General features: G+C 60.9%; 1 protein-coding gene and 1 long non-coding RNA gene across 8 annotated transcripts in view; one reads left to right on the top strand and one right to left on the bottom strand.

The window, feature by feature from the left end:
- RIPOR3 (RIPOR family member 3) overlaps nucleotides 1-27,647 on the bottom strand; it is a 60,216-nt gene extending 32,569 nt beyond the window's left edge. For 3 of the 7 annotated variants that reach the window (XR_011379829.1, XM_051832615.2, XM_051832616.2), the window contains exon 1: nucleotides 7,045-7,065. Coding sequence is in view for 3 of the 7 variants with exons in the window: in XM_051832620.2 (XP_051688580.2) it covers nucleotides 7,400-7,405 (6 nt within the window). In the remaining 4 variants the exon portion in view is untranslated. Of the gene's footprint in view, nucleotides 1-7,044; nucleotides 7,066-7,399; nucleotides 8,360-27,165 lie in introns of those variants that run through there. The other 4 variants (XM_051832620.2, XM_051832621.2, XM_051832622.2 and 1 more) reach the window with 4 other exon arrangements.
- The window catches only part of LOC127487350 (uncharacterized), a 1,183,652-nt gene that overhangs the window by 224,272 nt on the left and 931,685 nt on the right, over nucleotides 1-27,695 (top strand). The window lies entirely within an intron of this gene.

Genomic DNA, 27,695 nt, shown 5'->3' with positions numbered 1-27,695 from the left:
GGTTACTCCCTGACTCGGGACATCCACACCCTGGTCAGAGTGCCGGGTCCAAGTCCCAGCCCTGGCTCGCGACTCCAGCTCCCTGCCACGCAGATCTCGGCCAGTGGAGGTCACGGCTCGCGTGCCAGCATCCCTGCCGCCCGCGTGGGAGCCGTGGATTGTCTTTGTGGCTCCCAGCTTCAGCCTGGCCAGGGGCTGCTGTGGACCCCTGGGGACCGAACCCATGACTGCAGCCTCTCTCTCAAATAAGCATTTAAAACAACTGCTGCGTGATACTGAAGTTGCATAGATTATGCCGGCCCTAAACTTCTTCTACTTTCTTTAAAAAAATAAAAAAGATTTATTTGAAAGGCAACAGAGAGAGAGAGGGAGAGAGAGGGAGAGAGAGGGAGAGAGAGGGAGAGGGAGGGAGAGGGAGAGAGAGGGAGAGAGAGGGAGAGGGAGGGAGAGGGAGGGAGGGAGAGAGAGGGAGAGGGGGGAGGGAGGGGGGAGGGGGAGAGAGGGGGAGAGAGAGGGAGAGAGGGAGAGGGAGAGAGAGAGGGGGGGAGAGAGAGGGGGAGAGAGAGAGGGAGAGAGAGAGGGTGAGAGAGAGGGAGAGGGAGAGAGAGAGGGAGGTCTCCAGTCCACCAATTCACTCCCCAAGTGGCCACAATGATCGGCTGAAGCCAGGAGCTTCTTCTGGGTCTCCCATGTGGGTGCAGGGGCCCAAGGACCTGGGCCATCTTCTACTGCTCTCCCAGGCCAGAGCAGAGAGCTGGATCAGAAGTGGAGCAGCCGGGACTCGAACCAGTGCTCATATGGGATGTCAGTGCCGCAGGTGGCAGCTTAATCCATTACTCCAGAGTGTGGTCCCAATAACGTTTAAACCCCGAGAACAATATAATGCAGATACTGACCAATACATCGATAGCGCTGACTGTGCACCCAGCGCTGGCCTCGGAGTTAACCCTTCAGCTCCTGGCACCCAGCAAGTGTGTGCTCAGGAACCGCATCGCTTTTCTACGTCGCGGGCACTGGAAGGGGCAGGACCCCCAGCCTCCCTGAGCAGAAGCCGCCCCCTGGAGCTGGTTACGGGGCGGGGGGAGGGGGGCGTCTCACAACCTCAGCACCCTGACCATTTGGGCCGGATCATTCTTTGAGATGGGGCAAAGAATGTCCCAGAATGCCCTGCATCCCCAGGGCACTGCAATGCAGGCAGCTCTCTGAGCCTGGGCCGGAGGGGTCACTCTAACTTACCACGGCCATGTTAGGGACACGACCACATGGCTCTGACACTGTGCGGGGTCCTCGCCCCCGAACAGGGCGCAACGGCCAGCGCTGATCCCTCCTGGAGGGCCCTGGGTGTCCCTCTGTCTGTCTCTCTCTCTCACACACACTGACAACAGTCACCTGCTGGCCTGGGACGCAGACAGGAGCTCGCTGCCTTGACACTTGACCTTGGGGGACAGCTGGGTTCCTGCAGCCTTTCAGGCTGTTCTGGAACTGCAAAGTCCTGACGAGCCCCAGCCAGCCCAAGCGCTTCCCACCCACCCCGCTCATCCAAATGAACTTGACCATGGCTGGCCACACCCTGCTCCAGGTCAGCACCACACAGGCAGACTTCGGATTCAAATCCATCCACTCCTCACGGCAGGGGCTCGCCCCCGACTCTGCCACCTGAGGACACAGACCCTCCCCTCCCACAGGGCCCTGTCCCGGGGTGACCTCTCCACGAGACGTGGCACACAGACCTCGTGGAGATGGTGGACTCACTTTTAAAACCAGAAGCCAAAAAACCAGCTTTCAGCTCAAAGATAGTGTGTTGTCATCTCCTAGCAATATATGCGCAACACAGGTGTCACGCACAGAGGCTGTGTGTAACATACAGAAGCACCAGGTCACTGAAAAGTAGAATTAAAGGGTAAATAGGGGCCGCTGTGGTGCGGTGGGTTAGCCTGCGGCTTGCGGTGCCCACTTCCCGTCCAGCTCCCTGCTACGGCCTGGGAAGGCAGCAGCAGATGGTCCAAGTGCTTGGGCCCCTGCACCCACGTGGGAGCCCTGGATGGACTCCAGCTCCCTGGCTTCCGGTCTGGCCCCGCCCTGTCCATCACAGCCATGTGGGTACTGAACCTGTGACTGGAAATTCTCTCTCCTCTCTCTCTCCCACCCCTCCCTTTCTGTTTCCCCCTCTGTCTGTAACCCTGCCTTTTAAACAAATCAATAAATCTTTTAGAAAAAAAAAACAAAAAAGTTCATTTGGGTGCAAAAAGTTTGAAATCCATGCATACTTTTCATAATTGCATTTTCATGAACATTTTGGAAAACACATCTGCATGATTTCAAAAATTTTTGACACTAAAATAAATTTATCTTTTAATTCCATTTCCACAAGTTGCTTTTTTTTTTTTTTTTGAAATTTAACTTTTTTTTCCATCTGTTTGAAAGAGACAGATCTTCATCTTCTAGTTCACTCCCCAAGTTCTCACAGCAGTTGGGGCTGGGCCAGGCCAAAGCCACGAGCCCAGAACTCAGGCCTGGCCTCTCACGTGGGCGGCAGAGACCCAAGCACTCGGGCCACCACCTGCTGCCTCCCAAGCGGGCAGTCGCAGGAAGCTGGGTCAGAAGTGGAGCCGGGACTTGAACCCAGCCCCTTGGACGTGGGCATCCCAGGTGGCCTCTCAACCGCTGCACCCCAGCCACACCCCCTTTTTCACACAAACTTTCTAAAGTCCTCTCGCATGTTCGCACGTTAGTTAATATTTTTCATGGAGGAAGAGTCTCATGAAGGCCAAAGTGCTGGGTGCCCGTGGAGGTCGTCAGGAGGCCGGGCGGCTCCCCCGACGCAGCCCGGCGGCTGCCCCGGCGGCCCCCACGCGACACCAGCTCCTCCTGCGCCTGTGCACACCTATGCGTGTATGGATGTGCGTGTTGCCGGAGCTTTACACACTTACGTGGCCACACTGTTCCTGTGCCCTGTGCGTCTGGGGAACACAGGCGCTCGCCTCCCCCCCAGCTCCAGCTTCGGGGGGCCATCCTCTCGGGGTCTCCCCCACCCACCCAGGAGGTCCCTGCCCACCCAGGCTGTCGCTCTCCATCCCTGCCCTCCTGTCGCACCGGGGCCCTGCTTACCCCGCGTTTCCTGGAGGTGCCGGAGCCCTGAGGGGCTGTGCCAGGCCCCTGGCTTGCCCAGGGCTTCTCCCCTTCCCCCGCACCCTCGGGACTCTCACAGGCACGTGGGCGGCGCAGGCTGTGAGCACGGGAAGCGGTCCAGGGTTCGCCGAGAGAGAAGCCATCTGGTCTCCCGAGGTAAACACGAGACAACCGGAGCCAGGCCGCGGCTCTGGTTTTCCCTTCCATGGGGGGAGGGGTCGCTTCCTCTTTCTCCTGGTGGCTGTGCAGGCACCGGGCCGGCTCGAGGGCCTCCCTGGCGTGGGCGGTGTCCGCACAGATGCAGAAGAGTCCGGTTTCTCCATCTTTGCATCCACGCTTGGGACTGAGCAGCTTTCGGATATGGATGAACCACCCAGCATAAGGCCCGTGTGTTCCTCCCTAAGGCACGGACTTAACTAAGTGCCTCGATTTTCAAGACTTCAACAGGGGCCGACGCTGTGGCGCAGTGGGTTAAAGCCCTGGCCTGCAGCACCAGCATCCCATATGGGCACCGGTTCAAGTCCCAGCTGCTCCACTTACGACCCAGCTCTCTGCTACGGCCTGGGAAAGCAGCAGAGGATGGCCCAAGTCCTTGGGCCCCTGCACCCACGTAGGAGGCCCAGAAGAGGCTCCTGGCTTTGGATCTGCCCAGCCCTGGTCATAGCAGACATTTGGGGAGTGAACCAGCAGTTGGAAGACCTCTCTCTCTCTCTCTGTAAGTTTACCTTTTGAATAAATACCTCCAATCCATCTGTTGGAAGATGCCCCCTACTGGTCTCCCAGGTACTGCAGCCACTCCAAGCGCCCCACCCCCACCCCAGGGAGGGCCAGGCCGGGAGGCTGCTCACCGAGCGCAGGCTCTGGAGCACCCTCAGGCACGGGAGCCGGGCATGTGGCTCCGCAGGCTGAGACCCACAGCTTGCGCTGGCATGGTCATCCTGGAGTTTCCGAAACTGTTGCAAAACATTCTAGGCAGAGTCGGGAGTCTGTGTACTACAAGCTGTTTATCAATTAATCACTCCCTTGCCAAGCGTTCTTCCGTGGGTCTACTGGGAGCTGCTTGTGGTGGGAACACATCTCCGGTTTTGCAAGGAGGATCACCAGACTTGCTCCACAGACTCGGTACAGGAAATGTGGCTGCAGCAGGCAGCTCCCACAAGAACGGGGAAAGAACTAAATTCTGAGCATATATGGGTGATAGGCAGGGACTGAGGTTTGGGGAGTCTGCAGACAGTAACCTGTGAGATGCAGGCAGTCTTCGCAAACAGCAACTTGTGAGGTGCACACACGGGATCTCACGCAGGGTGAGTGTGGGCCCTGAGGTCAGAAGACCACAGCTCAAGTCCAGGGTCACCCCATCAGGCCTTGGTTAACCTGGATGAGTGGCTCCTCCTCCCCCAGCCCCAGGTTCTCACTGCGGTCTCTGGCCTGGCAGCTCTGAGTCCTGCTCTTCTCTCCTCATTAAAAGGAAATACAATGTATCAGTTACAACTTCCCAGAGCAGCAGGTGAGCTGCAGAGGTTAAAGACCTGGCTAGGGGCGGGCTGTGGCACGGCAGGTTAAAGCCACGGCCTGCAGCGCCCCCATCCCACACGGGCTCCAGTTCAAGTCCTGGCTGCTCCATTTCTGACCCAGCTCCTGCTAATGTGCCCGGGAAAGCAGCAGAGGATGGCCCGAGTGCTTGGGCCCCTGCGCCCACATGGGAGACCCAGAAGCATCTCCTGGCTTCGGGTTGGCCCAGCCGTGGCCACTGATGCCACTGGAAGAGTGACCCAGCCGATGGAAGAGCCGTCTGTGCCTTTGCGTCTCCCTTTCTGTAGCGCTGCCTTCCGAATGAATAAAATCTTTATATACAAAGACCAGCGCTAGTGCGTGGGGGGTGGGGGTGGGGTTACCCCTCTGGAAATGCGGACTCACGGCTGCGGAGCTCAGGAGAGCAAAGCCAAGGTGTCACAGGGCCACGCCCCTCCTAGAGGCGCCGGAAAGAACCTGCTCACCTCTTCCAGCCGGGTTGTGGCCTGGCGATCCAGCGCCTGCGGCTGGGAGCTGCAGGGCTCCGCCCTCTGCTCCTGTTGCCCCCCCCCCCCAGCTCTCCCGCCTCTGTCTTCCCAAGGTCACCCTGGCTTCTGAGGCCCCACCCAATGACCCCATCTTAACACCACCCACAAAGACCCCAGAGGTTGGGGCGTCCGTGAATCTTTTGGGAGGAATCTGGATGATTCAACCCTGAGTGGACAGAAGGCCCCTGGCCAGGCGGCAGGTCATGAGTGAGGGCCATGCGAAGCCATTTAATGAGGTTTCTGGGAGGCCCCCACGCGCCGGCAGAGCGGGAGAAGAGACGGTTTCCTAGAGAGGGGCACAGAGTGCCCACGGGATGACTGACAGCCAGAGGGGCGGGGACAACAGGAAGCGCTCCGGGGAAGTCCAGGGCGGGGCTCCAGATCTCTGCGCCCAGGATGATCCCCGGGTTCCCACTATGCCCACGTCGTGCCCCCCTTCCCTGCTGTCCCTAATGATTGAGCTCTTGCCCTGCTGTTGGCATGGGGGCACTGGCCCCGAGCCCCACCGCCCCCTCACCAAGGCGAGGCCCGAGTGGGGCTGATGGGATGGCGCTCCCTGGAACAGGAAACCCGAGCAGGCCGGGGAGGTGGAAGGTGCTGGCTTCCGTTCTTCTGGGTCTGCACAGACCCTGGCCCGAGCCCATTTCCGGGCCTGCCTCCCTGCAATTCAGTGAGCACCCAGCACTCGTCCAGGGGCCCCTCCTAACAGGAGTCGAAACCCCTCAGCCTGGCTTCCCTGCTGGGCTGGCCTCTCTGAGAGAGAGGGGAGAAAGCAGGTTTGAACACACGAACCAATCAGTCCCTAGAAGAGAAGCAAGGGAGGCGGGGTCTTGTGCTTCCCACTGGGGTCTCGGCCATCTCAAGGGGGCGGGCCCAGGGGACTCTGCTGTGGATACTGCTCTCTGAAAGACAGAGCCCTCTCCTGGGCTGCCCCACCCCGGCCCTGCCCTGTGTAAGGAGGCCAGGCTCCCTCTCAAAGCCAGTCTCACTGAGCTCTGCGGAGAACCGGCCGGCTGGAAGCAGGCACCTGCACCTTCCCACAACCCTCTAATGGGAGGCAGGGGGTGCTGTGGCACCAAGACCCTGGGCAAGGAGCTGAGTCCGGCCAGTGAACCTGCCTCACAGCCCTGGGGCGGGAAGGGCACCGTCTCCCCACCTGCTCTGTCTCTGTCCCAGCAGCTCGAGCCACATTCGTGCCGATCGCGGGCAGGTTTGTAACCAGCACACAGGTACCCCTCACCCAAGGTCGGGGGGCCAGCAGGGGCACAGGGAGGTCTCCTGGGCTGCAGAACGTGGTCTCATTGTGCCCTCACGTGGAGGAGAGACCCTCTCCGGGGTGGCTCCCGTAAGGCGCTACCCCTGCTCCCAAGTGCGCCGCCCTCTAGACCCGATCACCTCCCCAAGGCCCAGTGGGATCTCAACCCTGGGATTCTGGGGCGGCACAGACAGAGGAGGGTCTGGTCTCCCAGTTCTGTCCCTGCCAAGTGCCCACCCCAGATCTCCCAGGCTCCACACCCAGAGTTCCGCTGATGGCCCTTCCTGTCCCCCACCCCCACCCCCCAGCCATGGAGGAGACACCCATGCGCACAACCTCAAGGCAAGTCCCCAAGCATGCAAATCACAACCCCGGCCCGGCCCGGGGACAGCCTCACTCAGACAGACAGCAGGAGGCGGCACGGGCCTAGCAGTTGAGACGCCCGCAACCCACAGCAGAGAACCTGGCTCCAAGTGCCCGCTCCAGCCCCTGCCTCCAACTTCCCGCGAAGGCACAGTGGGAGGGAGAGGGCGACGGTTCAAGGAGTTGGGTTCCCTGCCATCCGCATGAGGGACCCAGAGTGAGGTCCCAGCTCCTGACCTTGGTCTGGCCCAGCCCTGGCCGCTGTAGGCATCGGAGGAGTGACCCAGCGGAGGAGAGGGGGCCTGTCTGCCTCTGGGGCTCAGAACAGAACAGACAGTAACCAGCGTGGGAGCGGCTACGGAGCAGTGACGTGACATGGTGCAGCTTCCGTAGGGACAGCCTGGCAGTCCCTCGGAGGGTTAAACACGGAGCTACACTGCACCCAGCAATTCCACCCCCAGGGATGCACTTAAGAGAACCACAAACAGACGTCCACACAAACCTAGCATTATTCATAGAAGCCAAGACGCAAAAACAACCAAACGGTCATTAACTGATGAACGGATAAACCCCGCGCCGACCATCCACAAACCTGCATCCCAGCTGGGGAGGCTGACCAGCACGCTGGGCGCCCACGTGCCCGGCCAGGAGACACGAACCAGTCCCCGTGCAGCCTCGAGGTTTGTCCACGGTGTGGTCAGGGCTGGACGATAATCATGCAGGTGCCAGCGCCATCCCCGCGTGGCTGTCATTAATGAGCTGTCGTCAGTGACTCCCACGTCACCTCCTCGGGGGCCCAGGTTGTGACTCCCACGTCACCTCCCTGCACCGTCTGCCCAGTGCTCTCCGGCTGACACGCCGGAGGTGGTCGCATCTGCCTGCTGTGTCGCCGCTGGCCGCGTTTGCGCCATCTGTTACCAGCTCTGAACCCAACCTCACCCTTCACAGACAGCTGTAGCGCTCGTGGCCGGGTGCGCGTGCGCTCATCAATCCGTGGGGTTTTTTCCTGGACCGTGAGGCATCCCGGGGCTGAGGGAGCCAGACTTCACGCGTGCATGTGCCGAGTCCCGCACACTCAGCTCCTCCGGCACAGCGTCTCCAGGACGAGCAGGGCTGTGCCTTTTGCCAAGAGGTCGAATTCTCGGGGCTGCAGCGCAGGAAGAGAGAGGCAGAGACCCCAAGAAGTCCCAGGCAGCCCGGAGGCAACGCAGGAGGCTCGTCCAGGGACAGGCTCCTTCCTGCGCTCCGGCTCAGCGGCCCTGGCACAGCGCCGAGGGCGAGGGTGGCCAGAGGCCCCGGCACACGGCAGTCCCCGAGCCGCTCCGAGCTCACCCAGCCGGGCGTGCTGACGCCAGGCCTTCCGAGTGGGTCTGGAAGGAATTGGGGCTCGTTAAGATCATCAGCCCGAGCCTCTCCTCCCAGGACAAATATTTCTTTCAATGAGCTCTGTGTTCTGGAAAGCTGCGCCCGTGGCCGTCTGCATGGATCTAGCAGAGCCTTGGCTACTGCTGGGTTCTGCCTCCCTCCTGTCTCCGCAGGCGTGGGGCGTGTGTGTGTGTGCGTGCGTGCGTGTGTGCACAGCACACGCTCCCATTATGAAGAAATCTGCCAAAAGACAGCGCCAGGACACTGCTCATCTTCAGCCAGAAAAAAAAAAAAAAAAAAAAAAAAAACAATGATGCGAACTGTGTTCGTGGCAAGAGGCACAAGATGTGGATCTTGGAAGACGCCAGCTCTCGAGGCTGCCGCATCCCTTCCCGTCTCCCAGTGTGTGCTGCTGTGGAAACAACACAGACGAGCAGGAGGAGGAAATGCGTATCACGCCTGCTCTGCCGAGGGTCCACGCGAGCCCCCAGTGCTCCAGGGGTCCTCCCATCCCTCCACGCCCCCTGTAGCCAGGGGTCTGGGTTTGATCCCAGCTCTGCCACTTGCTGCCCACGTGACCCCGAGTCGCATCACCACCCGGGATCTGTTTTCCCATCTGTACAATGGTTCCACAGCGCTGCCCACCTCTTCTTAACAAAGAATAAACGAGAAAGGATTTGCAGAGCTGGGAAGAGGTTCAGCACAGTCAACAGTCTCAACAAATGGGATGTTTTACAAGAGAGGGGGAGACAGCGACCCGCCATCCGCTGGTGCACTCCCCCAGTGTCTGCAACACCCAGGTCCGGCCAGGCGGAAGCCAGAAGCCGGAACTCCACCCAGGTCTCCCATGCCGGTGACAGGGATCCAGACACTAAGGGCATCGCTCACGGCCTTCTCGGGGACCTTGGCGGAGCTGGGTTGGAAGACGAGCAGCCAGGACTCAGACTGGTGCTCAGACGGGATGCCAGCGTCCCAGGCAGCAGCTGAACCTGCTGTGCCACAGCGCCGGCCCCACACGGTCCGAGTTTTACAGCATGTGTGTGTGCGTGTGTGAGTGTGCGTGCATGTGTGTATATGTATGTGTGTGTGTGCGTGTGTGTGCATGTGAGTGTGTCTGAGTGTGCATGTATGTATGTGTGTGCATGTGTGCATGTGTGTATGTATGTGTATACGTGTGTCTGTATGTATGTGTGTATATATGTGCACACGTGAGTGTATGTGTGTGCGTGTGTATGTGTGTGCGTGTGTATGTGTGTGCATGTATGTGTGTGTGAGTGTTGTGTGTGAGTGCGTGTGTGTGAATGTGTGCATGTGTAATCTTTATACCTTCTTTTTCCTGGAACACAGTATAGCGTATACATGTTCCCACGTTGCTGTTATCAGAAGCACTTTTAATGACCTGAAAACATTCCCTGCAGTGTTCGAAGCGCCCCCGGGGGTAGAAGCTGCGGGGCTGGCGCTGCAGGGCAGAGGATTAAGCCTCCGTGCAATGCTGGCATCCCGCGTGAGCGCCAAGCACGCCAAGCGTGGACTAAGTGCTTCCCATAAGACCCCACACCACCACACTGAGGGGCTCCCCCGACAGGAGGGAAGGCAGCGACGCCAGACGTCCGCACGGCTGTGTCCACGGCAGCGCAAAGAGGGAAGCAACCCAGCCTCCCCGACGGGGGCCCAAAATTCCATCCAGGTCTCCCACGTGGGTGCAGGGCCCACGCGTTTGGGCCCCTCCTACCACCCTCCCAGGTGCCTCAGCAGGGAGCCGGATGGGAAGTGGAGCAGCCGGGCCTCACACCAGAACGGACATGGGACACTGGCGTCATGAGGCGGCTTAACCTGCTGCACCACAAGACCGGCTCCACCCCCCCAACCCCCACTTCTTGAAAAGATGACGCCGCCTGGCTCAGAGGCCGCACGCATTCCTGGGCTGTGCGGTTTACTGGGTGGCGAGCACAGGTTTCGGCTCCGGGTCTGACTCTTCCAGGCTGGGGTTCTGGCAGACCCGGGTGCAAATTCAGCCAACGTCAAGGTGGAGGCATAATTAGCAAGTGCACGGTGCCAAGCGGAACCGGAACCGTCGGCCCTGGAGGCTGGGAGTTCAGCTCTATATTTATCCTCTGACCGCCCCGTGGGTTCTAAATTTGGCCAAACAAGTTCTTCCAGCCCCACGGGTGGCACGGGTGCATTGTGTTGAAGAGGAGAAGGCTGAGCCCGCTGGGAGAGCACTCCCGCTGCCGGCCACCGCCTGGAAGCCCCCAGCCCCCCCCCCCCCCCCAGCTTGTCCTCTGCTTTCTCGGGCAGGGCTCACAGCCACTTCCTGAGCCCACGTCTGAATTTCTCCTCCTGAGCGAACGGGAAACATCCAGGCATAAGAATTCTGACCAGAACTGATCTCCACGTTTTCCTAAAATGACAAATTAAGAACAAAAAACGGCCTTGTCGGGGGTCTCTAGGCCAGGGAGGACTTAGTGGCCGAGTCCCAACTTTGCAGGGAAGGTTCTGGGGTCTCCGATCTGCCCACGGCCGCTTCTCAGACATCCTGCCTCCACTGAGCCGGCGCAGGTGCCTGGCCCTGGGCTAGTTCTAGACGCTGGAGCCAGCAGGACCATCCACAGCCCACAGCCGGCCACACCTGCATGCCCTCGGGTCTCAGCACAGAACGGTCCCAGATACCAGACTCCCTTCCCCGGAGGGCGGAAATCAGGAGACAGAGAACATTCCAGCTGGTGCAGATGCTGGGCTGAACGGTGTGCTGGGGTTAGGTGGCCATCTGCAGGCGCAGCACGCAGACCTGGGGGGGAGGGGGGAAGGTGCTATGGACCCTGGGACCCTGTGAGGACGTCAGGTGGCTGGATCGCACTTTGCCTGACACCCACGCAGCTGCCAGACCTCCCAGAGACAGGAGCCAGCAAGTATTCTTTCAAGTTCATTTCACTGGGTTTCCCGAGTTTGAAAAACAAATTTATAACCACAGGGAACATCTCAGTAACGGTGCAACGCACCCCTTTTCACCTGAAGCCGTCAGAGAAGGTTTCTGATCCACAGGACTCAGGCAGCAGGCCCTGGGAGAGTTTAGGTTCAAGGTAGTGCCCGCCCCCCCCCCCCCCTTCCTGAGTGACAAGCTCCTCTCCCCCTGAGTTAGGACCCGGCCGCAGGAACTCGCTCTCCTCCGGGTCTGGCTGTGGTCTTCCGAGGCCTTGGACAAAGGGGGAGCCAGGGACTCGCCGGGGGCTGCAGGGCTGGGGACGTCTCCCCCATCCCTCGCGCTCCTGCAGGACAGCTGGTGGCGCCAGCCGACAAGGGGGACTAGTGGCACCGGTGCTCTGGCCGCTACTGGAGGATGAGTGGCGGCTGCAAGACCTGAGCCTGGGTCTGTGGGGTCCCCAGCCGCAGACCTCCCTGGGGGCCGCGTCTGCCCCCTCATTTCCCTTCCGGCCGCTTCCGTCCCCAGGAGCCGCTGCCGGAGGAGGAAGAGCCACACAGGGAGGCGTGGGCACGTCCCAGCGGACCAGGGAGCCTCTGCTTTGGTCGCCAGGGGCCCGGTGCCCTGAGGCAGGCGCTGGCAGGGAAAGAAGAGGGACTGCAGGAGAGTGAAAGCGGGTCTCCACACGGAAGCCATCAGCAGCCATAACCAGCCATGTGGAGGGGAGCGGGCGTGAGGGTGCCAGCACTGGGCCTTGCGAGTCCACCTCGGGTGCTCAGCGGTGCTGAAGCTCCGGGAGGCGTCAGGCCGCGCCCACGGTCACCAGTGACGAGCAGCAGGGCTGGATTTGAACCCAGGCTGGACTTGATGGGGAAACACACACACGGCAGCCCAGGGGCTGAGCCCGGGCAGCGAGGCAGGGCACCCCCGGTTGTTCCTCTGCCCCCACGACCTGGGTGTCCCCCACCTACCCACCCACACCGCCTCCCGCTGTGTCCTACTGGGTCTGTGTATGCCTCGGGGGGAAGCAGTTCTCCTTTCTGAGCCTCAGCTTTCTCATCTGTACAATGGGTACATGTGCCAGCCAGGAAGCTTCACACTGCTGACTCCACCTGCGTGGGAGCCGTGGGCTCAGCTGACCAGGCAGGCACTGATGTCACCAGCCTCGGGCTGAGTCATGCCCCACCCCCGTGCCTCCCGGGACAACCCGATCACTTCTCTGATGGGAGCTTGTGAGCTGCTGCCAGGCACACGGTGCTCAGCGGTCCCCAGCGGTGCTCGTCTCCCACCTGATTCCCCCTCGCCATGGGTGCCAGCCCGCGGGTCACGGCACAGTGGCCAGGAGCCAGGGCCAGCGGCGCCGCTCCACCTCTGTGCACCTGTGTCCCACTCATGGGGATCAGCTCCGCCTGCTTTGCAGGGTCACTCTGTGTCGTAGGCAGGGTCGCGCGTGCGGGGCTCCTGGCCTTGTGAGAGGCACGCAGACAGCCCGCCGTCTTCCCCTAGAAACGACTGCGTTCACGTCACACGTCACCATGGGCTCGGCGCTCCCCGCACCCTTCCAGCGCCTGCCTGCGGACACTTCAGCAGGGCACCGGGCACCCACCTCTCCCTCCCTCCGATTGGAGGAGGCTGAGCAGGAAAACACAGACTGTGCTGGGAGCTCCCCTGACTGGCTGCCTGGCGTCTGTCCCGTTCCGAGATGGCCCTGAGCCCGCCCCACAGGGAGCAACGTCGGCACCAGCCGAGGATGCCGTGGGGGGGAGCACGTGACAGGGTCTGACATCCCCACGCGGGCACGTGGCTGGACAGCGAGGACTCCCACGTGGCACCCAGCGCCACGCCCCCTCCCCCAGCGCCACGCCCCCTCCCCCAGCGCCGCCTGACGCCCCCTCCCCCAGCGCCACGCCCCCTCCCCCAGCGCCACCTGACGCCCTGGCACCTGCAGTCGATTTCTCTGCTGTGCGTGGCAGCTGTCGAGGGTGTGAATCCACGCTGTGGCACGGACCCTCCCCCGGGACCCTAGGAGTCTGGGGGCTCCCATGTGGCTCCAGGACGGTCGCTCAGCTCTCAGAGCCGGGACGGCACCTGGGTGTCAGCTCGCGGGCCAGCACGGACAGGGGCTCCTGTTGCTTGGGTGCAGTGTTAAGGGGGATTCAGAGGCATCTGGGCTTGTGGGGCAACAGCTCCGGGTTCAGTTAGCGACGTCACGGGGGTCGGAGGAGCGAAGACCTCCGCTGACCGCTGACCTGACCTTTCTCCTAACAGCCCCACGCGCTTCCTGTGGCACACAGCGAGGCAGAGAACGTGGCCCAATCTGAGCGCCGTCCCTACAGCCACCGTGACCACTTCAGCAAAGGAAAGCTCCCCCAGCCAGGTCTGGGAAACGCCAGTCCTCAGACTCCGCTAACCACACACACCCAGCTGGATCCAGCCGTTCCTGACGTCAAATCTAACCCTAAGCTTCTACATGTTGTGAGCCAGTATGGCGTATTTTTTTTTTTTTTTTTTTTTTGCCAGTGTGGATTATGAATCTGTGTTTGGTCCCTTACAGGGCCCAAGGTCCTAATGCACAGATTCTAGGCTTTGCTTTTCGCTAGTCAGGCCCCGGAGTGCGACCAGGGCAGGTTTGGCGGATACGATAGTAGACACGGGGCGGGTGGGGGGAAGACGGTGTGGTGGCCCCTGGGTTGGTCACTGCCTGCCCTGCAGGTGTCCCGCATGGGCACTGTTTCATGTCCCAGCTGCCCCCGTTTTGATCCGGCTCCCTGTGGCCGTGCCTGGGAAAGCGTCCGCACTCCAGCCCAGACAGGAGGCCTGGACTGCAGAGAGGGGACGCGTGTCTCCTCCAGGGGAGGGGAAAACCTCTTGGGAGGGAGACCCCCACCACGGCCATCTTATGCTGTCATGAATAAGACCACCCTGGCTGCGGGTGGGTGGATCCCAGCGTCCTGTGCACCCCGTTGTTTCCACACAGGCTTCCGGGGACCCTGAGCCGGCTTGGTCGGATCTTGTGTGCAAACCAGGGCCTGAATCATGGAGACCCCACGAGGGAAGATTCACCATTGGCTGCACCAGTGATGTCCCCCGCCCCCGCTGGTCTCCTGCATCGAATGGACTGGAAGCTCCAACCATGTCCCCAGAAGGGATTTCCCGGCCTTGACCTTGACATTCAACACTTGAGTTCCTGCCTCTCCACTCTTGCAGCTCCACTTCCAGTCCAGGTTCCTGGGAAGCCGGGGAAGGGTGCGGACGGAGATGCCTAACCTACAGCCCTGGGCTCTGCAGATGGCCGCTCGTGCCCACTCCAGGAACCCGGGCGGGGTCACAGGGTGGGCGGGGGCCAACAGGCCTGTCGCTCCCCCTCTTCGTGGAGGAACGACACTAAACCCTGCCTAGGCTTCATATCCGAGTCACGGCACCATTATGTCGCTCCCCGTCTTCGTGGAGGAACGACACAGGACCCTGCGCTGTTCTTTTGTCTGCTCGGCCCTCCCCGGGTTTGCTGCTGGTTCTTCCCGGGTTGGCTACCGACCCTTCCACCTCCGTGGAAGGGCGGTTCCCCCTGCCACTTTCCCCACTTCCGCGGGGGAGCGGCACACCGCCGGCCGGCTCTCTCGGGGGCTGCACAGGTGTTCCCCTTAGATGTTCCTGGTGCATGCCGTCTCTCTCCTCCTTTATAGTCCTCTTCCACCAATCCCAACTCTGCTACCCACACGCCGAGTACGCTGCTCTCCTCCAATCAGGAGCAGGTCCTGCTGTTTATTGGCTGAACTGGAGGCAGCTGTGTAGAAGCTGTTTCCTCTTCTCCCAGCGCCATATTGTGGGAGAGCAGATGCATAGAATAAGTCTTAATTCCAGTAACTTAGTCTAGTCCGAGTTGCTCCCAGTTGCTCCCCACACAGGCCCAGGCACAAACCTGAGCCTTTGTGACAGGGACAGAGCCAGGGACCTCTCCGCACCCCAGTCTCCCGCCCCCACCCCCAGGGTGGAGCCGTGTCAGTCAGCGGTGAGACTGCTCGCTCTGCCCCTCTGCCAGTCGTGGCCGAGGCTAGCCCTGGCCCGCCCTCCCTCAGGAGCGAGTTCAGCAGGGGCTCGTGGCCCTCCTGCCCCAGGGGCAGCTCTTGAGTGGGGACAGAGCTGAGGCCTCAACTTCCCATTGGGGAGAGGCCTGTGGGGGCACAGCCCAGCTTGGGCTGGGGGCCGCTCCCATGAGCCTTTGCACCCCCCCCCACTCCTCCCAGCTTCATTCCTCGCCTTTCTCATTCAGTCATTCATTCATTCATTCATTTTCTTGATCCTCACAACGAACCTGTAAGGTGGAAGGGCTGCTATTCTGCCCATTTTTATTTTTAATTTATTTTTATTTTGTTCAAAGGACAGAGATTGATTGACCTATCCTCTGGTTCACTCCCCAAATGCCTGCAACAGCCAGGGCTGGGCCAGGCTTGAGCCAGGAGCCAGGAGCTTCTCCAGGTCTCCCCTGTGGGGGTCAGGGACCAGGGGACCTGAGCCATCACCCCAGAGTGTGCATCTGCAGGGAGCTGGATTGGAAGCAGAGCCAGGGCTGGCACCAGGCGCTCTGGTAAGGGGTGCAGGTATCCCGAGTGGCGTCTTAAGTGCTGTGCCCGCCTTTAGATGGGAACGCAGGTAAGAAACTGGCCCGAGACAAGAGGCTGCGTCCACATCTATTGTCGCGTGACCAATGGCCACAAAGCTTAGTGGCTTAAAAGGACACGTGATTTTCTCGGGGTTTCTGTGGGCGGGGTCCCCAGGGCGAGACACGGCTCCGTGTGGGTCGCTATAAAATCGAGATGTCTTTTCCCCCTTTATTATAGCCTGGGTGGGGGAGGTTGTGTGTGCGAGGAGGTGTGGGCCGGGAAGGGCATCTCGGACATGCCCAGGGTCCGGGGCAGAGACAGGGCCGAGGGGACGGGGCTGGAGGGTCTCGGAACACAGGCAGCCTGAGTGCGAAAGAAAAGCCCCAAGCGTGGACTTGCCATCTGCCAGCCCTGTGACTCTGGGCGAGGCCCCGAACAGGGAATCACGGTCCCCACTGCTCAGGAACACACAGGGCAGGGAAGTCAGAACGTGCCTGGCACGTAGTATGCGTCCAGTAAACCCTGCGGCAAGAGGCGTGCTAACAGCAGCCACGCTGGTTAGGGGGTGCCCTGCATGGGACACTGTCCCCCCCACGTCCACGTCCACCCAGGGACACAGACTGCGCCCTTGTTTGGAGATAGGGTCTTTGCAGTGGTCACACAGCTGGGACCACACTGGCACCAGGCAGGCTCTGGGCACCACGGCAGGCGTCCTCAGAGCCGGGGGCAGCCAGGTAGAGGCAGAGGCAGAGCTGGGAGCGGTACAGACCCAGGAAGGACCAGGACTCCTGGCCACACCTGGAACTAAGAGGCCAGCAAGGATTCTGCCCCGGAGTCCTGAGAGTGAACATGACCCTGCTGACACCTGACCTCCGACCTCCAGCCACCTGACATCATAAAGGAGTGGATTGCTGTCATCTTCAGCTGCCCGGTTTGCAGGGTTTGCTGCAGTGGCCTAGGAGAGGAGTGGGAGGTCTGTGGGCACCACGCGCCCCTAAACCCCGCTCCGATGCACGAGTTCACTTGGACCAGTGCTGGACGCAGTGAGTACCGCCGTCACCATTACCCCATATCACAGAGGGGCTTGCAGAGGGTAAGGGGCCAGGGCTGGGCTTGCATCTGGTTTCCCCTGTGCGAAGCCCACCTCCAAGGGCCGGCTCCACCCTCACCGCCCAGTGCTACCTTCGCCGCAGCATCCGGACGGCAAGGCAGGTTCAGGCTGGCCTGAGCCGCACTGCACGGGGCCGACAGAGCCAGGTCCCTGGGACCCCAAAGCCAACATCAGTGCTGTCACCACCCCCTGCTGGGCCGGGTTCTCAGTGTGGACGCCGTGAGGGGCCCGCAGGGGGCCAGCGTCAGCGGTAGGGGCAGCCCCCGGCCCATCAGAAACCCCCAGAGTCCCTGTCGTCATCCCCGGTGCCGCCTGACCAGAAAGGGCAGTGGGGGAAGCAGGGAGGGGCAAAGCCGCGCCACAGCCAAGCCCCATCCCCCACCCTCAGCTCACGAGGGTTTTTCCACCAGGAAACAGAACAGTTCATCCGAGTTTCTTCACCCTTTGTCCCAGAGCAAAAATGTCAGAAATGTGCACGGTTGTGGCCACAGAGGGACACTGCGTCCCGCACTGCGTCCCACCCCTCCCCCGCCTGCTTCCTGCCTGGCCCGAGGGTCAGGGTGAAGACCCCCACTGAGTGGGGGACACGGGTCTGGCTCCAGCTCGGGGCCTTGGCGTTCTTATCTGCAGGATGGGGGCGATGACCCGCGGTCCATCGTCTCCCAGAGCTCATTCTGCGAGTCTCCGAGTTCCTCAGGGAAAACTCAGTTCCGTGGGCGCACGGCGTGCCAAGGCCCCACGGCGGGGTCTCAGTCCTCCATGCCCGGTGCTGCCGCCTGCAGCTTCCTGCGGCCCAGACGCTCCCGTCCGTGGGGCACTGTCCACCCCGGGCTTGGATTTCTCTCACGACTCAGGATCCGCACCCCACACACCTGCCAGCTCTGAGACGCACCAAGGACCAAAGCCGGCCTTCCTGGCTCTGTACCCAGGGTCACAAACTCCTGTGCTTTGCCTTCAAAGGGAGCAGGTACCGTAGTGTAAGCCAACGATAGGTACAGGGAGGGCAACTGGAGCTGAGACTCCGGGGGACTTCTTGGAGGAAGCAGATCACAACGGAGAAGCTTTGTGGCACGGATTTCCTCTGTCCTGACCACTGAGGGCATCGGCCAGAAACCTGGGGACTGCATGACCCGACCTGCTCCCCTCCGGGACTCAGGGGGCGTCTGGCCTGGCTGCCCCACCCAGAGGCCTGTCCACGTGCTGGGCCAGGGCCGGTCACGTGCCCACAGACCTCACTTCATTCTGCAGGCCCCAGGAAGCAACGTCAGGTCACCACGGGGCTCCTAGACCTGGGGCACAGGGTGGAGGGGTTTGCACACAATGCCACAGGCCGCTCATGGAGAATGGACGCTCTCTCGTCCACCAACGGGGCACTGGGTCAGACACTGTGGCCCAAACCTGGGCGGAGCAAGAGTGGTGAATAAGTGATGAGAGCTGACGGCAGAAGGGGCCTGGCGCCGTGTCAGGGCTGCCCCTATAACCCCTCATCACCCTTGGTGGGGGACGGAGTCCGTGAGGGGGCGAATCCCTCGTCCGCGGCAGCGTGGAGCTGGGTCTCCCGCAGGCAGCCGAGACCATGCTCAGAACCGCTCTCCCAGCCTCTCCAGTTCTCCCAGGGTCCCTCCAGCCGGACTCCCTGGAACCCAGGACACAAGGGGAAGGCTCAGGCACGGCACGGCACAACACGGCACGACATGACACGGCACGGCCCGCCCAGCCCCGGCCGCCGGCAGCAGGTGCAACCAGAGCAGGCTCAGCTGAGACCCCGGTCCACTTGGCCGCCGGGGCCAGCTTCTCCCCCCGGCCATGACAGCCAGCAAAGACCCAGGGCGGGGGGGGAGGGGCTGCTATAGCCTGCACTGGAGCCACGACCAGGGGGATGAAGCGCTGCCCCCCCCGGGACCCCCTGCACCCCGCGCAGGCGGTGGCCACCAGTGATGGCGGCGAGGAGGAAAAGAAATCACTTCTCCCCGACTCGGGGCCGCTCACAGAACTCGTGCTGAGAGCACGGCTCTCAAGCAGAACTAATTGGCAACAGAAATGGAATTTTTCCCCCCAAAACCCATAAACACACTTTATCCAGAGAACTGCCCCTCATAATGGGTATTGCAGACTCGCTGTGCGCAGCGGCTGTGTGTGGCCAAAAAGCAGCCTGGGGACAACTCAGCCAAGAACACGGTCGGTGACAAAGGCCAATGACCCGGAGTGGACATTTGCGTTCCTGGGGAGCCCCAGGCCCGGATCTGCCGTGGAACTGCCTCGGCCCTGCCGGGTTAGGCCACGGTGCACGTCTAGGGCTTTTCCGCACAAGCCCAGCCACAAACAACGGGGCCCAAGAACAAACAGTCAATGAGGCTTCCGGAGAAGAGTGCGCTTGCCATCCCAGAGAAATCGAGGGACAAACAGTGAGGTGACGTTACCTGGGCTGGGCCCAGACTCGAACCCACATCTGCAGGACTGAGCCGTGTGCGAGGAAACCACACGAGCCGGGGGCGAACCCGGTGCTGCTGCCGCCGGCCTTCGGGCAGCTCGCTCACCACTCTGTGCTTCCGTTTCCGGCTCCGGACCCGTGCTGGCCGATCCGAGCGCCTCCCCCTGAGGGCTCTCGCTGGCAAATAAGTCGGCAACACGTGTGGGCTGGGGAACTGCACCTGCCACGGAGTGAGCACGCGCCACACGTGGTGAGAAGCAGGCTGAGCCAGCGCAGGTGGCGGGGAGGGAGGGAGGGAGGGAGGCGCGATGGCCTCAGGGCCTGAGTCTCCTCCCTGCACAGCCCCAGCTATCTGGCTGAGCCCGCCAGGAGCAGCAGCCCGTGGAGCCGTGGGCCGCCGTGGGTCGCCGTGGGCAGCAGCCCAGGGCTGTCCTGTTGTGTGTGTGTGTGGGGGCAACCTGGCAGCAGCCGCCCGGCCATCGCGGAACCCGAGCCCTCCATCTGCTTGACTTCCGGGTTCACCTGGACGGTCAAGGCTCTGAGACCCTGAAGGGGGCGTGAGCTCAGGTGTTGCTCCTGACTCCTGCTGATTCCTCACTGCTGCCTCGGGGCGGGAGTCTACAGGTGATTCCAGGGTGGGCGTGGCTGCTCTGCAGGCCAACACGTGGCTCGGGGCACCTGCAACCCACACCGCAGTGCCCGGGGTCAGTCCCACCTCTGCTTCCAATCCAGCTTCCTGCCAATGTGCCTGGGAGGCAGCGCGTGCTGGCCCAAGTGCTTGGGTCCCTGCCACACATGTGGGAGGCCGGAGGAAGTTCCAGGTCCCCGGCTTTGGTCTGGCCCAGCCCTGGCTGCTGCAGCCATTTGGGGTTTGGGGAGTAAACTGGAGATAGAAGATTCTCTCTCTCTCTCTCTCTCTAACTCTGCCTGTCACTGAAACACAATTAAATCTTAAGAAAGAAAAGAAAGGGGTTGCAAGGAGGGTGAGCACAGGGGAGTCCCTGGCTTGGCAGGCAGGCCGGCCCCTCCCTGGGTCTGGGTGCTGGCGAAGCGCCGGCCGCAGGCAGTGAGCTGGCGCAGGTGCGGAAATGTGGCAACGCGTGTGAAATGCCACCGCATGCCACCAGGGCACTGAGCCAGGGCTCTCCCTGGAATTTCAGCTGCCCTGTTGCGCCCAGCAACACGGCAAGGCAAGTTTTTCAATGTCTTTACTGAGTTCCTACTGTGCACCAACAAGCATCTATTAAGGGCCTACTGGGATACAGCACTGAACAAAACTGGAGAAAATAAAGCAACTGGAGGCCGTCGCTGTGGCGCAGCGGGTTAACGCCCTGGCCTGAAGCGCCGGCATCCCATGTGGGCGCCGATTCGCGTCCCGGCTGCTCCACTTACGACCCAGCTCTCTGCTACGGCCTGGGAAAGCAGTAGAAGATGGCTCAAGTCCTTGGGCCCCTGCACCCGCGTGGAAGACCCAGAGGAGGCTCCTGGCTCCTGGCTTTGGATCGGCGAGTTCCGGCCATTGTGGCCAATTGGGGAGTGAACCATCGGATGGAAGACCTCTCTCTCTGCCTCTCCTCTCTCTGTGTAACTGATTCTCAAGTAAAAAATAAATCTTTAAAAATAAATAAATAAAGCAACTGCCCACCTTGGGAAATCCGCATTGTAGCAGGTGTCTGCTAACATTTATGGTAACATTTGTGGTAAGTGACAAGGAGAAAAAGTAACCAGAAAACCGACTGGGGTGGGGTGGGGCTAAGCTTTAAGGGGGCGGTCTGGAAGTTCCTCTGGGCAGGTGGCATTTCTGTAAAGACCTGAGGGCATGGGTGATCCACGCATGTATCAGCAGAGTGAGTGCCCAGGCAGAGGCCCAGCAAGTGCAAGGGTCCTGAGGCAGGGCCGTGCCTGGCACAGCTGATGAGGTGGCAGAGGCCCAGTTCCTGCAGGGCCTCGTGGGCCGGGGCGAGATTTTTGCTTTGTACTCTGGTCACGGTGGGAGCCAGAGCTGGGGAACCAGGCTGTCCTGAACAGAGAGGCTCCGGGGTCAGGTTTTCCCTTCTCCCAGCACCTGCTGGCTGCACGGGGCTAGCTGACCAGCGGGCAGGGGAGAGGAGGGGCAGGACGACCAGCAGGCCAGAGAGGCAATGGCCACTCCCACCAGCCGGGGCGGTGCGGGCGGCCGGAGGGGCTCAGGTTCTGGACACTGAGGCCTGATAGGATTTCCTCAGGGCGGGAAAGTGAGAGCAGCTGGGTTCTCCTCGAGTGCCCTGGGGGCCAGGGCTGTTAGAATGGCTTAGAAGGCAGAGACGTGGCCTTCCGGCTGCTCCCCCCACCCCCAGCAGCCTTCTAGGGCCTGTGCCTTGTGGGCGGTGAAGGGAACGTCCTCACGGGCTAGCACACACAGGCACAGGACACGCTGTCAGTGCAGGAAAGGTGGGGGAAATCAACGCGATGACCTCACTCGGGGCCCGCACCGTGGCCCTGTTAAAGCCACCACTTGTGACGCCGGCGTCCCATGTCACAGGGCTGCTTCAAGTCCTGGCAGCTACACTTCCGATCCAGCCCCCTGCTGACCCACCCGGGAAAGCAATGATGACGCTCAAGTCCCTGGGTCCCTGCCACCCCCATGAGAGACCCAGATAGATCCCCTGGCTCCTGGCTCCAGCCGGGCCCAGCTCTGTTGCAGGCGTCCGGGAAGTGAACCAGTAGATGGACGGGCTCTGTCTCTCTGCCTCTCAAATGAGTAAATGTTTATATATAACATTTTAAACACACACACACACACACACACACACACACACACACATGACCAGGAGTGAATGAACGGTGTGAATTAAGAGACACTTGATTTCTTTTTAGTTAATTTTATTTGAAAGGCAGAGACACACAGAGAGCCATGAGGAGAGACCTTCCCCCTGCTGGTTCATACCCACAAGGGCCCACCACAGCCAAGGCTGGGCCAAGCTGAAGCTGGCAGCCTGGAGCTCCATCCAGGTCTTGCACGTGGGTGACAGGGACCCAAGTGCTTGAGCCAGCTGTCGCCCAAGGTGCCCATCAGCAGGACGCCAGGTCAGAAGTGGAGAGAGGGACAAAAACCAGGCCCTCCGACACAGGGCGCACGTGTCCCAAGCAGCGTCTAACAACAGCACTCTTAGGCACTTGACCTTTTTTTTTTTAAAGGTATATTTATTTATTTGAAAGTCAGAGTTACACAGAGAGAGGAGAGGCAGGGAGAGAGAGAGAGAGAGAAAGAAGAAAGGAAGAAAGGAAGAAAGAAAGAGAGAGAGAGAAAGAAAGAAAGAAAAAAGAAAAGAAAAGAAAAGAAAAGAAAAGAAAAGAAAAGAAAAGAAAAGAAAAAAGAAAGAGGTCTTCCATCCGCTGGTTCACTCCCCAATTGGCCACCACGATCGGAGCTGCACCAATCCAAAGCCAGGAGCCAGGAGCCAGGAGCTTCTTCCAGGTCTCCCACACGGGTTCAGGGGCCCAAGCACTTGGGCCATCCTCTGCTGCTTTCCCAGGCCACAGCAGAGAGCTGGATCTGAAGTGGAGCAGCCGGGACTTGAACCACTGCCCACATGGGATGCCGGCACTGCAGGCGGCAGCTTTACCTGCTGCGCCACAGCGCCGGCCCTGGCATTTGACTTTTAAGCGGGGTTCCCCAGGGCAAGCACAGGAGCCAATGACATTTAAACCCAGCAGCGCCCCCGGCAATGCGCAAAGCAACGGAGCCGGCACGTCTGTCTTTCTTTGGGTCGGCGCCATGGGCACAGCCCCATGCTGCATCACGGTGGCGCCTCTCCCGGCTGACGCCCCGACCCGGGCCTCTTTTTGGCCTGGACCAGGAGCGAGGTGAACTCAAGCAGGAGAAATATTTTCCTCTCGTGCTGGCTGGCCGGGGAGAACTGGAAAGGGCCCACCTGGCTGCTCTTGTTTCTAAAACTAGAAAGTTGCCTGAGCTCCCCCCAGCCTTGGCCGGCCTGCTGCCTCCACGCGTTCCAAGATGCCGTTACTATGAGAGCATCCTTCACAGCACAGCAGAAGCCAGGGTGGCGGGAGCAGGCCCTGCGGCGGAATGGAAGCCGTCGCCCACGGGAGCCAGCAGTGCCCGGAGAGCGCAGACGGTGGGGGCCGTGAGGAGTGCGTCCCCCTCCCTGCAGCCAGCAGGGCTGGGCCAGGACGCTGCGCCCCATCTCTGCATCCATTCGCGCGCTGGGGGCAGGACAGAGGCACGGGGCTGCTTGCTGGTGCCTTCTCACCAAGAGGAGGAAGTTGATAGATTTGTGTCCCGGGCTCCATCCTAGGGCCTGACCCCCTGCGTGGGGGAGGGCCCAGGGCCACGTGTATTTGCTGGCCAGGGTGTGTGTGTGTGTGTGTGTGTGTGTGTTCACAGGCACGCACGATCAGAAGCCAGCCCTCCCTACCTCTGGGGTCTGAATCCACACATTCAATCAACCGTGGATGGAAAATATTCAAAAAAAAAAAAAACCCTGCATTTGTACTCAACACGCAGGGCTTTTTTCCTTGCCATTACGCCTAAATGGCACCGTGGTAACAACTGGCTCCGCAGCATCTGCACCCTGGGATGTGGGATGTGAGGAGGCATCCAGAGGCGGCTTCAGGCATCTGGGAGGGTCGCACAGGGTCTTTGCAGCACCACCCGTCTCAGCCAAGGCCCCTGAGCGACTGTGCATAGTATTATCCCCATGTCGCCCTGCCGCCCATCCCCCTCGGCCGCCAAGGCACCACCGCACTCAGACTTCTTAGACATCGCACGGAGGTAAAGGACGCCTAGTGCACATTTACAGCTAAAGAGAAAACTTACAACTCTCTTTTTTTGTGAATTTTTAAAAGATCTATTTGTGTATTTGAGAGGTAGAGTTACAAACAGAGGGAGAGACAGAGAGAGAGAGATCTTCCATCTGCTGGGTCACTCCCCAAATGGCCACAACAGCCGGAGCTGAGCCGATCCGAAGCCAGGAGCCAGGAGCCAGGAGCCAGGAGCCAGGAGCCAGGAGCTTCTTCCAGGTCTCCCAGGTGGGTGCAAGGGCCCAAGGACTCGGGCATCTTCTACTGCTTTCCCTGACACGTTAGCAGGGAACTGGATCGGAAATGGAGTAGCTGGGACTTGAACCGGTGACCATATGTGACACCAGCGCCAGTCCCAGTTTTTTTTCTTGTAAATTTCATAGAAGCAACTCACGGGCACAGAACGTTCTTCTGGATCACCCCCACCCCACCCGATCCCCTGCGACTCTGTACCTGTAGCTGCCCTGCGGTTACAACTGAGGAAGGAGCTTACTTCTCCGGGAAAATCGGTTGACATGCCTCAAAATTTGACAGAAGTCAGACAACAGAGAGCACACGGGAACTGCGCACGTCGGTGCTGACACAAGCGGCGGCCTTGGCCTTCGGGGCGATCACAGCCTGACAGCCACGGAGCCAGCACCCGGTGGCTCCATCGGCTGCGTTAACTTGCTTCCTCTCTCTTTCATCAGCTGTGTTAACTTGCTTCCTCTCTCTCAAACTGAGACCATCAACAAAGCAATAAATCAAGTCCCGAACTGTGCCGTTTGCCAGTTTCCATCGACAAATTCTCCCAACGTGGCCAATTTCAAGCTTTCGAGTTGGAGTCACTGGTCACGGACCTAAGAGAAACCTGCATCGGCCATGGTGGCGACCGACAGACACAAACCAACTTGGCAGTGGAGAAAAGAGCTAATGTGGTCTCACAGACAGGAGGCGAGGCTGGTGTTGTGGCGCAAGGGGGTGAGCTGCCACCTGCAACACCGGCATCCCCTGTGGACGCCGGTTCAAGTCCCAGCTGCTCCACTTCCGATCCAGCTCCCTGCTAATGGCCTGGGAAATCAGCAGAGGATGGCCCAAGTGCTTGGGTCCCTGCATCCACGTGGGAGACCCTGAAGAAGCTCCTGGCTTCAGTCCGGCCCATCCTCGGCCATTGTGGCCATTTGGGGAGGGAACCAGCGGATGGAAAAATCTCTCTCTGCCTCTATTTCTCCCTCTCTCTCCCTCTGTAACTCTGTCTTTATAAGAATAAAAAAATAAACAAATAAAGGGACAGGAAGTGATGAGCTTGGAACACTTGCCACCTTGCTTTAAGCACGGCTAATTTCCTTGTAAGTCTACGTCATTCAATTTGTAATAAGCCACCACTTCCCATCGGTACAGGCCGGCTCCAGCACACCACCGTGGCCACACTGGCCAGGATGTCGCCAACCTGAGAGACCAGTGCCATCTCCACATCTGCCCGGACCCCAGCCAGGAGACAGCAGCGTGGCCACTGGCACCCCGAGGCGGGCAGGAGTCTCCCCGATGGCCTCGGAGGACGTGCAGAGAGCCAGCAGGAGCGGAGGTGAGTCCGGCACACGTGAGATGGCCGCTTGGAGCTCCCTGGAGAGAGCTGGGGCCCGCCGAGGTTCGGCCAGACATGGTGGGGCCGGAAGACACCTGGCTCAGATTCCCGCTGCGCCAGACCAAGCTGTGCTTCCACACCTCACCAGGGCTTCTCAGAAGCCGAAGGGCCCCAGGTTGTCACTGCCCCTGGGGTGACGAAGCCGCTGCAGCCTCGTGCGGCTCCTTCCCCGACCACGCCGGGGAGCATTGTCCCTTCACCCGGCTCCCGTCTGACCCCCACCCGGTGTGGAACCTATGGGCCCTCGAACCAGGGCCTTCGCGTTGCCACAAGACCCGAGAGACAGACGAGAACCATGCCTTTGCTTTATGCCCCACACGGACAGAAGGGCAGCACTGGGCGAGGTGACCGGTGCCCCGTCTACCGCGGGCTGGGGGTGCTTCGGGGACACTTGCCACCGCAGAGCTGGGTCTCGACTCATTCCTAAGGCAGGATGGGGGTCTGCGGCAGCCCCCTTCAGGGAAGGAGGCCCGCGCCGGCCCGGAGCTGATGCAGGATGGAATTTTCCAAGGGAAGCAAAAGGAGGCCACATCTGGGTGTTGGGGCCTTTCACCCTGGCCCAGTGCCTGGCACCCCAGGGCTTTCCCACCTGCCACAGCCCGGCCTGTGGACTTCCAGGCCACTGGATGGAAGCTGGCTCCTCCGGGTTGGTGCCAGGGAGACATCTCGGACTTTATCTGCCTCGTATCTCTTGGCTGCTGCCAGCCCAGCTGCAGGGGTGAATATGCAAATAGCCCGGGACAGGATTAATATGTGAGTCCCGCAGGGGAGGCACGTGGAAAGCTCTGTCTGTTTCACAATTCTGTTTCGTCCAAAGGGGCTACGCAGGCCCAAGAATGATTTGAAACAGATTTTTGAGAAGGCAAAATAAAATTGGAACAAAACCTAGGAGAGGCACGTGCCACTCTCCCCGCCCCCTCTCTCCACCCCCACGTTAACCCTCTTGCCTCACAGCCCGGAGCTGTCCTGCCCCAGGACACAGATCCCCCCGCCCGGGCTGGGGTAGCATCCACGGAGCTGCAGGCAGCGTGTCGGGGTTCAGCCCTGCCTCGCCGCCTCCCTCCAGCGACACTTCTCGCCCCCACCCGGGCTCATCCCAGACACGGAGAACACACAGCGTGGACGACCACGGCTCGCAGCGGGTTTAGCCCAAGAGGAGTCAGGAGGACCCAGGTCCGGGTCTCACGTCTGCCGCCGAGGGGCTGTGTGGTCCTCAGAACCTCCCTCCTCTTGGCGAGCAGCGAGGATTACGAGTGCCCCGTGGGGGGACAGCGGGGGCTCCGTGTCCAGTACTGTGCCCAGCACTGTGCCCGGCCGTCACTCGGCATCTGCTAAAGATCACCTCATTCAACTGCTCCGTTCCAGAGGCAGACACAGGGAGGTCCAGAGAGGGAAAGAACCTGCCCAAGGCCACACAGCAAGCTACAGTGACCAATCCCACCTCACCGCACCCCAGTTCCCCTCCCTGCCTGGAACCGCCCGGAGCAGCCGCTCTGCACTCACCATGGGGCGGGTCTGGACATCGGGCCGAGGCGCGCTGTCGTCCGCGCCACCACTGCCTTGCCGTCTCTGACCCAGCAAGGCAGCCTCAGCTCCCGTCCTCCGGACTGCAGCTGGCGCTGGGAGAAGCCCACCCCGAGAAGATCCCCCCGGCTTCCTGCGGGCGCAGGGGGCAGCGCTCTGTCCGCCTCTGATAGCGCAGCCTGGGCTCTTATCTGCCCCGTGTCAGGGTGCAGGCGGCCGCGAGCCGGGGTTCCAGGAAGCCGGCCCTGCTCCCCCCGATGCCGCCCGCTGCTCTGGACGCGGCCAGCGGCCCCGTCAGTGTCACTCCCAGCTCTGCCAGGGAGAATTCCATGCTGGCCCCCAGCAGGCGGGGCCCCCGCCCCTTCGTGGCCCACCCCCCACTCCCATCTTGGCAAGGGGACTGGGAAAAGGCAGCTAATTTCTAGTCCGCGCCGCGTTTGTGGTCGTGTCCTGAATCCTCCGCAATTAATCACAGAGCATCTGATTCCTGCTCTGCCTCGAGGGGGCGG

The sequence above is a fragment of the Oryctolagus cuniculus genome, chromosome 11, assembly GCF_964237555.1.
Source record: "Oryctolagus cuniculus chromosome 11, mOryCun1.1, whole genome shotgun sequence".
NCBI classification, from domain to species: domain Eukaryota; kingdom Metazoa; phylum Chordata; class Mammalia; order Lagomorpha; family Leporidae; genus Oryctolagus; species Oryctolagus cuniculus.
This window is presented reverse-complemented; position numbering and strand designations above follow the sequence as displayed.